At 35.3% G+C, this 12,474-nt stretch overlaps 1 protein-coding gene across 9 annotated transcripts in view; it reads right to left on the bottom strand.

Moving 5' to 3' along the window:
* The window catches only part of LRFN5 (leucine rich repeat and fibronectin type III domain containing 5), a 244,820-nt gene that overhangs the window by 14,936 nt on the left and 217,410 nt on the right, over positions 1 to 12,474 (bottom strand). For 7 of the 9 annotated variants that reach the window (XR_004299535.1, XR_004299536.1, XM_032405010.1 and 4 more), the window contains one exon: positions 1,583 to 2,987. Coding sequence is in view for 7 of the 9 variants with exons in the window: in XM_032405010.1 (XP_032260901.1) it covers positions 1,583 to 2,967 (1,385 nt within the window). In the remaining 2 variants the exon portion in view is untranslated. The other 2 variants (XM_032405008.1, XM_032405009.1) reach the window with 2 other exon arrangements.

Genomic DNA, 12,474 nt, shown 5'->3' with positions numbered 1-12,474 from the left:
TTACGATGACTGTATGAGGTAGGCATTACTATTTTATTTGTGACAAACACTGAAGTCAGGAAATTTAAGCAATTTTCTGAAGGTCACCTAGAATTTTCTTGTTATAGCAGGATTAGGATCTTAGAATTTGGAAAGTAGAAATTGACCTATGGCACATTATATATATATACAGTGTTAGTAGCTACAGGAAGCTGAGGGGTGCACATTCTTTGACAATGGGTTAAATAATGGATAACCCAGGTAAAGAGCAGCTGAGTATAAGAAGGACAAACAACTTTATGCTAATATGCATGCATCATAGTCTACATGATCATACATTTAGTGATGAGAGAGATATTAGAAACTGTTTACTTTAATCTCTTGCTTTTAAAGATGAGGAAATTAAAACTCAGCAATGTAGGACTTTGCCCAGGATCGATCATACAGCTAGCTGGGCCAGTTTTGTTTTTTTTCTACCAGCCCATGCTCATTTAAAAAAAGTTCTCTCATTTCCATACATGGGTGAAAATCAAATTATCTTCAAGAATTCATCTGGGTATATAAGAATTGAGTTGATCTTATTCCAGAAAAGCTTCAAGACAAAAAATATATATATATATGTATATGTGTATTTCAAAACCATGATTTTGCATCATTTCCTAGGAGTAATAATAGTCTATTATGAGTGAAATTATATGGAGAGGTAAAAATGTATATTTCCAACTGAAAATTGGACAAGATGTGACTATAAATCAATGAGGCTGAACTTTAGAAAAACATACCAGAAAATCTATAGTCAGATGCAAATTCTCCATCGAATTCCTTATGAGGAGATTACGTACTTAACTCCAGTGATACTTTCACTGCTCAAAATATTTATAAACTTTCTCTTTGGAACTGTCTTAAGAACCAGTGTATATGAAATAATACACATGCACATAACTCAATCACTCAAAAAAATCAGTCTCATTATTTTATAGTTACATCCTATTTTTTTGACCAAAAATGGCAATACCCATCTTGATCACCCACCTTATTCACAAGACTTGGCTCCAAGTGGCTTTTGCTTGTTTCCAAAATTCAAATTCACCCTCAAAAGACGAAGATTTGCCACCACTGAGGATATTCAAAATAGTATGACGAAGGTTCTAAAGATAATTCCAAAAGTGCTTTGAGCAATGCCAGCATCATTGGGATAATGGAATAGCCTCCCAACGTGACTTCCTTGAAGGAAAGAACACTCATGTGGATGTGTAAGTTCTGGTATGTTTTTGAATTTTTAAAATAAATCAATCTTGTTCTCTGATAGTCACATCTCTTAGATGAGGGGAAAAAAAGTAAGTAAGCAGAATATTAAATATAAATTTGAACTCTCTAAAATAACACCATTCAAAATATTTCCCCACAGGTAATCACCTTTCACAAACCTTACATTATACACTTTAAAAAAAAAAAATGGAGTGCTGTAATTACAACACAGAGTAGCACTGCCAATGAGAAAAACAAAAACAAAACAAAACAAAAAACCAAGTCAGTAGTACCTTAACAAGCCCTACTAATGTAGATGCATGGTAAGTATAAAAATTTGGTTAATTTTTCTTACCTGTAAACAAGGGTGTCATCATAAGTACCATTGTACTGGATTTGGAACATACGTATTCCAGGAATATTCCTTTGAAAATTAAATTTAAGTAGCGCAGTAGATGATGTCGCTTCTGCTACTACAATTTTATCTTGACTCATTTTAGTATCACCATTACTACTGCTTGCATTAGAACCTGACTTAGTAGAAGTTGAAATATCTGAAGAACCAGGATCAGGCTCATGGATATGGTTTGTACTATTTAGTAAGTGAGGGAGCTTAATTATATGAAGATCCACTGTTTGTGTTGCTTCCCCAGCAGGATTGGAAGCGATGCAGGTAAAAGCACCTGTATCCTTTACAGTTGTTATAAGAATATCAAGTGTTCCATTATCATACACCAGAGATCTTGTTGCATTTGAAATCAGCTTCCCTTCAGGAGAAATCCAGTGAATTGCAGGTTCAGGGTCCCCCCTGGCTTTGCACCTCAGGGTTGCCCTCTGACCTTCCAGGACTCTCATCTCATGTGTATGACGAGTAATGAGAGGAGGCTCACATAAAAACTCTTCCTCAGGAATTGACCAAAAATAGCGGCCAGTTAAAAGTGCTGGAGAAGCACAAGTCTCTAGGTCATCTTCTCTGGACAGACGCCTCAACCACAACAATTCACAATTGCAATGCAAAGGGTTTCCACCGAAACTTAATGCAAAAGTTGATGGGCTGATTATTCCTGAGGTTGCTAATACCTGAGCTCGCTGAAAGAGAGGGTCAGGTGGTAGCTTCTGCAATTTGTTTGATGTTACATCTAGCCGAGTCATCTTGTGCAAGTGGGAGAAAGTCCCCTTAGGAATGTTATCAATCATATTGTGATCCAAACTAAGGGTGTGCAAGCTAACCATCTTCTCAACAGCATCCCAAGGAATTGTTTCTAAATTATTGTAGGACAGATCCAGCTCCTCAAGGGCAAAGACATCATCAAATGCTGTAGAAGAAATTAAAGTCAGTTGATTGTTGTTCAGTATCAAATGATGGAGATTGGAAAGCCCACTGAACATATCATTTGTAATTTTAGTCAATCTGTTGCTATTCAAATGCAATGCCCTCAAATTTCGTAAGTCAGCAAAAGCATGAGGTGTAATAAAACTTATTGTATTCCTGGATAGAGTCAGGTCCACCAAGCTGGTCATATTGGCAAAATCTTTCCTTTTAATATTTGTAACAAAATTGTCTGCCAACCGCAGTTCCACAGTTCTTCTGTCAATGTTTGGTGGAACAAATAAAAGCCCTTTCTTGGCACAAAGGGTTGCGAGATTAGGAGACAAAATCTGACAGACACAACGCTTTGGACAGATCTGAGCTCTCACTGCTATGCCAATGAAAAACAGATAAAAAAGAAATTTTTCCATTGTAGATCAGATTTAAGAGCCTGTAAGAAAAGATACAAAATGTAGTGTTAGCATCCAATCATTTCACTAATGTTCATATTCCTACTGGAATAATCCTTTGTATGCAAATTGCAATACAGAAATGATTTAGTCATTTGTTTACTTAACAAACAAGTATAAAATATCTACTCTGTATTGCAGGCTATAATTGACACTAAGTTGAAAAATACACCATTCCTTGGCCTCATGGGATTTAAAATCAAATGGGGGAAAACAAAGAAGCCAACAGATTATTACAATTCTGTAAATTATGTGCTATTTTTGAAATATGTCCAGGGTACTTCATGGATGTACAAAAAAAGTGACATTCAGCTGAGACTGGAGGGTAGGAGTTAGGAAACTTGCCCATAACCCTGAAAGATATCTCATAAGTTCAAAAGATTAAAGATATATTTAAGGATTTGCAAGCACTTCAATTTACTGAGTAGAAACAATAAAAGACAACATTTGTTATTGTTACCTTTGTGGCATAATATTTGAAAGTAATTAATCATTAATCAAATTTTATTCATCTTTACAAACTATCTTGAACATAGTACAACCTTCACAACCTAACTGCAAATGCAAATAAAGGCTCTTATTCTCAAAAATAAAAAGGCTAAAAATTTACCACAAGTGCTCTGAGCTTCTTAAATATTAGAATATTTTATTTGACGTAAAATTGGATTTTAAAAGATAATTTATGAAAAGTAGTCATCAAAATTCTTGACATTGAGTCCCAAAAGATGCTATAATTCCATTTTTTTCTTTTAAAATCTTAAGGCATTTAAATTTAATCCAAATATAATTTTTTAAAAATCTTGATAGTTTCATTTTCCAGTTTGATCTGATTTGTTCTTGAAATTAATCATCAAAAATTAAAATATTAATACATATGCAATCAAAAGTTCTCATAAATTACATGTAGTTTTAAATGCCAAGGAAAACAGCTAGAGAAAATAAAATTTTTTAATTGATGACAATATAAAATACAGAATTATTCTAGAAATAATGTACCTGGTTTTCTAAATAAAACATATTCTTATAGTTTTTATTTATTTTATATCATATTCAATGTGGATGTAATGAGTAAGAACTGTCATGCTCAACAAATGAAATAGTCTTACTCTTCTGTTCATGGTGGAATAACTGGTACTAAACTAGCCTTTCCACAATAAGCAGTAACAAAAAGTACAAAATATATCTATAACTATAGATTTCACACATTGGAAAAAAAAGAAGCACAGAATTGTGATCCTTGAGAAAAGTGAATAAAAAAAAAAAAACGAATGAACCCTATCATTGCTCCTGGAGACACTTTTCAAAGCATAGCACAAGGAGGGAAAACAAGGTGACACTTGAACAGTTGAAGAGGATAGACTGGAGTGCAGAGAGTCTCCAATGGCCTGAATTTATGAGGCAGAATACCAGAAAGAAGAGAGTTATCCAAAGAAAGAACTTCAGTAATCCTATAGGTAGAAACAGGGTAATAGATACTAGCCATACTGAAACACCGGGGGGAGGGAGGAAGTTGGAGGAAAAAAGTAAACAAAACCTCAGTGACCTGTGGGAAAACATTAAGAAGTCAAAAATATTAAGAAGCATATAATTGGAGTATCAGAAGAAGGCTGTAGACATAAAGGCAGACATTTTTCACATTTGTAATAAAAAGCAACCCATAAATCCAAGCTCAAAACAAGGAAAACTATACCAAGACACATCATAATCAAATTGCAGATAACCAAAGGAAAAAATAATAATCTTAAAAGGAGCACAGAAATAAGACACATTACAAGAAGATAAAGTGAACAAAATAAAAAATAATGGCTGACTCCTCGCTGATTTCTCATTGGAAATAAAGCAAAATGGAAAACAATTAAAAATATATTTCAAGCATTTCAAGAAAAGAAAGTCTGTCAACCTGGGTGGGGGCTTATATATTCATAATGAAGGTAAATTAAAAACATTTTGAGACAAACTGAGAGTTTTATTACCATAAGAGCTGCACTATAAGAAAATATAAAGAATATTCTATTCAGGTTGATAGAAAATTGTACCAGATGGAATCCTGAATCTTTATAAATGGATAAAAAACAACAGAAATGGTGTATCTGTGGGTACATATAAAATATTTTTGCTGTGTTTTAATCTGTTTATAAATAGTACTTCTGGTATGGATATTAAAATTACAAAACAAACAAAAACCAACCCCACATCATTTGCACCCTGGCAATCAAGTAAGCTGGATAAACTGGACATCAATTTTTTAAAAAATAACAAGATCAAAATGCTGAGGATATAAATTTACAGTAACTATATTCCAGAAAGCAGTAGTCTTTGATGGAAGGCAAGAGTTCCATAGATGTCCCCTGATGTCCCCACCCAACAGAAAAGTAAATAAGAGGACCTATCTGGCATAAATTAAGGTAGGGAGAAACTAGTCTACCTTTCAAAAATTTAACAAACTTTTTTTTTAAAGATTTTTAATTTATTTATTTGAGAGAGAGTGAGAGAGAGCAAGTAAGCAGGAGCGGGTGGGAAGGGCAGAAGGAGAGGGAGAAGCAGATTCCCTGCAGAGCACGGAGCCCAACATGGGGCTCAGTCCCAGGACCCTGAGATCATGACCTAAGCCAAAGGCAGACACTTAACCGACTGAGCCACCCAGGTTCCCCTTAACAAACTTCTTTTTAATGCTTTATTTCTTAGAACAGTTTTAGATTTACAACAAAAATGAAAGGGAAGTACAGAGATTTCCTATATACCAACTGCTCCCACAGCAGGCTTCTCCATTATCAATATCCCTGCCAGAGTGGGACATTTGCTGCACTCAGTGCATCTACTTTGACACATCGTAATCACCCAAAGTTCGTAGTTTACAGCAGGGTTCACTCTTGGTGTCGTACATTCTACAGGTCTGGACAAATGTACAATGGCAAATATCCACCATTGCGGTATGTACAGAGTACTTTCACTGTCCTAAAATCCTCTGCACTCTGCTTATTCATTTCCCCCTGGCTCATCCCTGGCAACCACTGGCTTTTTTCTTTTTTACTGTCTCCATAATTCTGCCTTTGCTTGAATATCATATAGTTGGAATTATATAGTATGTAGCTCTTTCAGGTTGACTTCTTTCACTTAATAATATGCCTTAATAATATATTCCTCTATGTCTTTTCATGGCTTAATATTTCATTTCCTTTTAGCATTGAATAATAACCCATTTTCTGTATGTACCGAAGTTCCTTGATCCATCCACCTACTAAAGGACATCTGATTGCTTCCAAGTTTTGGCAATTCTGAATAAAGCTGCTCTACACATCTGTGTATAGGCTCTTGTGTGGACATAAGTTTTTAACTCCTTTGGGTAAATACCATGGAGTGTGGTTGCTGGACTGTATAGTAAGATTATATTTATATTTAGTTTTGAAAGAAAGTGCCAAACTGTGTTCCAAAGTGGCTCCACCATAATTCCCAGCAGCAATGTGAGACTTCCTGTTGCACTATGACCTTGCCAGCCCGTGATGTTGTCAGTGTTCCAGATTTTGGTCATTCTAATAGGTGTGTACTGGCATCTCACTGTTCTAATTTGCATTCCTTGATGACTTATGATATGGGGTATCTTTTCATATTTTATTTGCCATCCGTATATCTTCTTTGTTGAGGTGTCTGTCAAGGTCTTTGGCCCATTTTTAAATTATGGGTTTTTTTTTAATTATTGAGTTTTAAGAATTCTTTGTATATTTTGGATAACAGTCTTTTATCAGATGTGTCTTGTACAAATATTTTTCCCTGTCCCTGGCTTGTCTTCGCATTCTCTTGACGTTGTTCTTGGTCTTCACATTCTCTTGATGTTGTCCTTGGTGGAGCTCAAGTTTTTAATGTTAATGAAATCTAGCTTATCAATTATTTCTTTCATGGATCATGTCTTAGGTGTTGTACATAAAAAAGAATCACCATACCCGAGGTCATTTAGGTTTTCTCCTATGTTATCTTTTGGGAGTTCTATAGTCTTGCATTCTATGCTGTGCAGTTCTCTCAGTTTGTCATTTGTTACAGTATTATCATAATTCAGTTCACTGCAGCTTCTTGAGACTGTGGTTGGACATTTGCTATTTGGGAAGACATGGGATGTTAACACTAGGATGGTTTTGAAAATCTGTCTTTTATAGATGAACTGTCTGATTTTCAAACATTTGGAGAACTCAGCCAACTTTATATCTCCGCTTCCAGGTTTTTTTTGGTGGCCAATGAGAGCTCTTTGATCTTTCATCTCAACCCTGCATTTCCTTGCTTTTGGCTGCAATTGAGCTACCCTAGATTCTATGAAGGTAGAGGATTCCTCTAAGAAGTTTCTGGTATCTCACCAATGCCACCCCAGAAATTCTGTGGTTGAAAGTCAAACATACCTGTATGGGAAGAAAAGGACTGAGGTCTCCATTCCCTCTCTCAAGTCTTTTTATAGCTGAAAGCCCTGAGTGACTGATTTTTCCTTGTGCTCTTCTGCTTCTTACCTATCATTCTTCCAAAGTCTGGGTTGCCTGGAAGATTCATTTCAACTTTCTTTTCCTCCCCCAATTCTTACCCCATTTTTTCTTATTTGAAAATATAGAGAACCTAGGGAAATTGTCTCAAAGAAACAGAAAATGGAATGGTAGTTACCAGGGGCTGGGTGGGGGGTTGGGAAACTGGGGAGATGTCGAATGAGGGTACAAACTTACAACTAATAAATAAATGAGTCCTGGAAATCTAGTGCACAGTGTAGTAATTATAGACAACAATATTGCATTATAAACATCAAAGTTGCTAAGAGACTACGTTTTAAATGTTCCCACCACAAAAAAAGAAATAAGCATGTGACATGATAGGGGTGTTAGTTAATGCTATAGTAGTAATCTTACTGCAATATATATGTATCAAATCAACATGTTTTAAACCTTGAATTTATACAATGTTATATGCCAATTATATCTTTATCAAAAAGAAAAAGCTGAAGTCTTAATCTCCAGTACCCCTGATTGTGAGTATATTTGGAAATAGCATCTTTGCAGATTATCAAGTTAAGGGGAGGTGATCAGTGCAAACCCTATTCCAATATGATTGTGTCCTTATAAACAGAGGAAATCTAGACACAAAGACAGACATGCACAAAGGGAAGAGAGTGTGGAAGCACAATGAGAACATTATCTATCAGCCAAGAAATGCTTAAGGCTACCAGAATCTAGGGGAGAGGAATAGAACATTCTCTTTCACAGCTTTCAAAAGGAACCAAATATGCCAGACACCTTGATTTTGGACTTCTGGCTTCCAGAACTGTGGGACAATAAATTTCTGTGTAAGCCACCCTGTTTGTGGTATTTTGTTATGACAGCCCTATCAAACTAACTCAAAACTCAAAAAACATTTTCTGTAACAGAAGAATTTCAGAAATAAAACGATACATGTTGTAAGCTTCCAAGTACATGTGCATTTAGAACAGACAAAACTAATCTACAGTAACAGAAATCACACCAGTGGTTGCCTAGTTGGAGGGTGGTTGAATGGGAAAGAACACAAAGAAATCTGGGGGTCGGGGTCATGGAAATAGCTTGTATCTTATTTGAAATAGCGATGTCCAGGTGTATACATTCATCACAATTCACTGACCATACACTTAATATCACTGCATTTTATGTCAAGTGTACTTCAATACAATAATCAACTATGATTAAGTTTAAAAAAGGAAATCTGGGTTTCCACTATGTTTCCAAATACTGGGTCCAAAGGAAGAATTTATAAAGTGACACATTATTGGTGGCTAATCAGAATTTAGTCATATTTTAGAAACAGGTATTTTCTTAGTTCCGCCATGTCGCTTCAAAGATGTGATTCCATTCTAACTCAAATCATGCATCCTATTTCATAAGCTGATTTCCTTCATCAACATATATACTGCCTGATATGATTTCACTGCCCATATGGTGATTTAGAAAGTAAGATTAAGTTTAGAATAAAATGTGGGCCACTTTCTTAATTCTATGTTTATATTTTGCTAAAGTGAGACATGTAAGTAATGAAAGAGTCATATGAATTATGATTAATGACCTTTCCCAAGTTATCTTAGGACAGAGTGGAGATTTCAAAATTTCTAGAAGACGGAAGATAAGGAATCATGTAAAGAAACAGCTTTCACTTCCTGCAAGTTCACAAACTAATCACTGACATATTTATTAGAATATCTTACCACTTGAGGAAAATGAGTGTGAAGGGAAGAGCAGAGTAGTTGTCATGTTTTGTTGGATTTCATGATTTAAAAATTTATGAAGATCATCAAACATACTAACCTCATTCTTATCTAGTTAAGTTAAACTCTTTTAAAACATTTTTCTATTGCCTTCTCTAACTGGTTAAATGCAAACAACACAGATCTGTTTTTAATAATAATATTTGAGTGGGGCTATAACTCAGTAAATAGTCATACAGCTGTAGCTCTCTAAATAATATTTACATTTCTCTACATTATATATCCTTTCAAGCTAATTCTTTTCAGACACAAAGTGACACGTTTATAAACAAAGAAGAGTCTATCACACAAAACTGGAAAATGATTTTCCAGTACTGCATCCTCCTTTCAGCCCATGGCTATTACACAACATATGGTCAAGAGAATCAGTATTTATTTGGCAACTAGAACAGGATATACAAGCAAATTTTGATTTTACAACCAACTGAGAGTATAATCTATTCTCTGCAGAAACCAATATGGTACCAATTTATATGTTGAGTTAAAGGAAAGCTATTGGACTCCTCAGGAGCTGCCTTGCCATCATTCAGTGGAGCTCTACCAATTCAATTAGTGTCCCTTTGCCCAGGCTAATGCCTGGGAACAGAAGCTGATGCCTATTGACACTGATGAGTTGTGTTAGGATGTGTCAAAACGGTCACGGTGCTGCAAATGATATTTTATAATACAGTTTAGATAACGAAACACATTTGATATTCATTTCTAATATTTTAGGTTTTCTGCTTATTTTTTCCAAGGACTATAAATGGACAATATTATCACTCTTTCCTCTACTAAAACATACACAGAGGATACCACTATTGAACAGGCTAAATTCAAGCTTCCAAACAAGGCAACTATAACCTTGAACAATTATCCTTTGATCTTTGATTTTAATAGTCTCCAGCAAAATTCCTAAGTACACTGAAAATTAAATCTTTAAAATATTCACTCACGCATCTATCCACTCATTCTTTTACTAATTTCTTCAGCGAGATTTATTTAGCATCTGCACTACAGGCAAGGTGCTTGGCTAGAATCTACCAAATTTAGAAGGCTGTGATCTGATCAGGACAAGCACATTCACAATTACAATAGAAGGCAGACTGTGAAAAGTTTTAAGTCAACGTACATTTTAATATTCAAATTTACACAAATAAAATGGGTCTTTGAGGACTGGGTAATTTTTGTTATCCATGTGTGTATACATATATATGCTTTTTATTCAACACATGTATACATAAACCCATATTATTTACACTGATGGAGTACAGATAAGAGCCCAATTACTAAAACAAACAATTATTTAAAAAAATAATTGTTACCATTCACTGAGCATAGGTAACATGAAGGAAGCAGTGGTCTCTTTATTGTATAGATGTGGAAATGAGATTGAGATACTGATAACATAATTAAAACAGTTTACTAAATGGAATATTTGTCATGCTCTATCTAACTCGTAGATGTGTAGATATTTTAGCACTTCTTTATTTTTTAGAATTAAGGTGAAAGCTACACAGAGAGATGTCATTTCTTTTATAAAATGTTTTAATACTAATTTTGTTAGCTTACATCAGAAAGCTAAGATTGACTTGTTATGCAGTGTACTTACCATACCAAAACCTATTTCATTTTTGCACAACTGAATATAAAGTCGTTATATTTTCTTATTTTATATGATGAAATAAAATTTAAGAAATCTTAAGGAATCCCTTCAAGGCCACACAGAAGGAAAAAATAAGGTAGGTCTAAGATGGAGATCTATCTATTTCCAAAACCCATGCTTTTCCTAGGATAAGATGATGCTTTATATGTATTATTTATATTGTATTTTTCTGATTTTGTAGCACTTGGACAAAAAGGGTTGTTGATTCTAACAAAAATGACTCCTTAAGTTCATCAAGTGTTTTCCTCATTTATTTTCCTGGTCTCTGTTCATAATCAAATTACATTTAAAAGGTGCTAGCAGATTACTACAGTGGAGACTTAAGAGCATCTTGACAGAGACTTAATGACAACCCGAATGACACATTTCACCAGCATCATTCATTTCTTTTTGGCATGTCAAGACATGACTGAAGTTACCCAAATAGGTAAGTCTATAATACTAATTATTCTTTTAGGAATATAAATTCTACTTCATAGAAAGGAGATTGATTACTGTGTATAAAGAGGTCTCAGTATTTTCCCACTGATATGGACTGAGTTGTCCCTTTCCTGGCCCACTTGGAAGTCTGCCTACAGAGACTCTATAATGTCACTGAGCGTCCGTGGATTCTGAGAGTTAATACTACTAGTAACTCTGAAAGAGAATGTATTCTCTCTTGCAGAAAATAGCTTGGGGAGAGAAAGCAGCCTAAAACAGCCCAGTGCTAAGAGGCTGTGAAGATTCCCAGCAGTGAGAACAGCAGTGGTTTGAAGCTGGGTCAGCAGGCACAGGTGGCAAGTGGTTTGCTAAAATGAATTTCTGTTGACTGTAAGCACTCCTTACGGATGTTCAGATACAAGTGGGAAATATGTGGGAAGTGGGAGGGGGGATGTGTGTATCAAAGTGTAAGAGAGTTTATATTTAGAACTTCAACTAATTAAGACAGTAGTGCCTCTAAGGAATAGGTATAATTTATCTGGGGAGTAGATGGTTATTTCTTTAGCAAAATAATTTGATAACCCATTTTGTATGTGAATGGTGAGTAGCCGAGGCATGGATTTTAAAGGCGGCAATGAAAGAAGAGCTAATCAAATTCCAGTCTGATAAATTAAACACAAGTTCACTGTGTGGAAAAGGAAGGAGAAAGGACTAAAGGAAGTACACACGAGGAGAAGATTCTGCATAAAGTGTTTAAGGGCTGGGGCCTTCACACAGACAGTCACAGAGAAGGAAACTCTGAGATGCTGAGATATTTGCCAAGATATTACACAGTTGCTTCCCATTAACTTCAAACCTGAAGTGTATACCCCGCCCCCGGCCCCAACCCAATATCAAGCCTGTGGGAAACATCAGGGTAAAAAGAGCTTGCATTCCATGCCTGGATTGGCATTGAATGATGAGGAAACTGAATCTCAGTGAAAGTTTGAAAACATTATTAGTCATCTAAAACTCCAACCTGGATTGCATACACCCGTTTCTCTTTCTGTTGCATCTCATCACAGGATAATCAGGTTTCAACAGACATAGGGGAGAAGAAAGGTTCAGGATAGGGAACATTATCACAGACGTGAAATGCAATGAA

Source organism: Phoca vitulina, unplaced genomic scaffold (assembly GCF_004348235.1).
Source record: "Phoca vitulina isolate PV1807 unplaced genomic scaffold, GSC_HSeal_1.0 scaffold7, whole genome shotgun sequence".
NCBI lineage: Eukaryota > Metazoa > Chordata > Mammalia > Carnivora > Phocidae > Phoca > Phoca vitulina.
The sequence above is the reverse complement of the archived record's forward strand: the minus strand, read 5'-3'. Positions and strand labels throughout refer to the sequence as shown.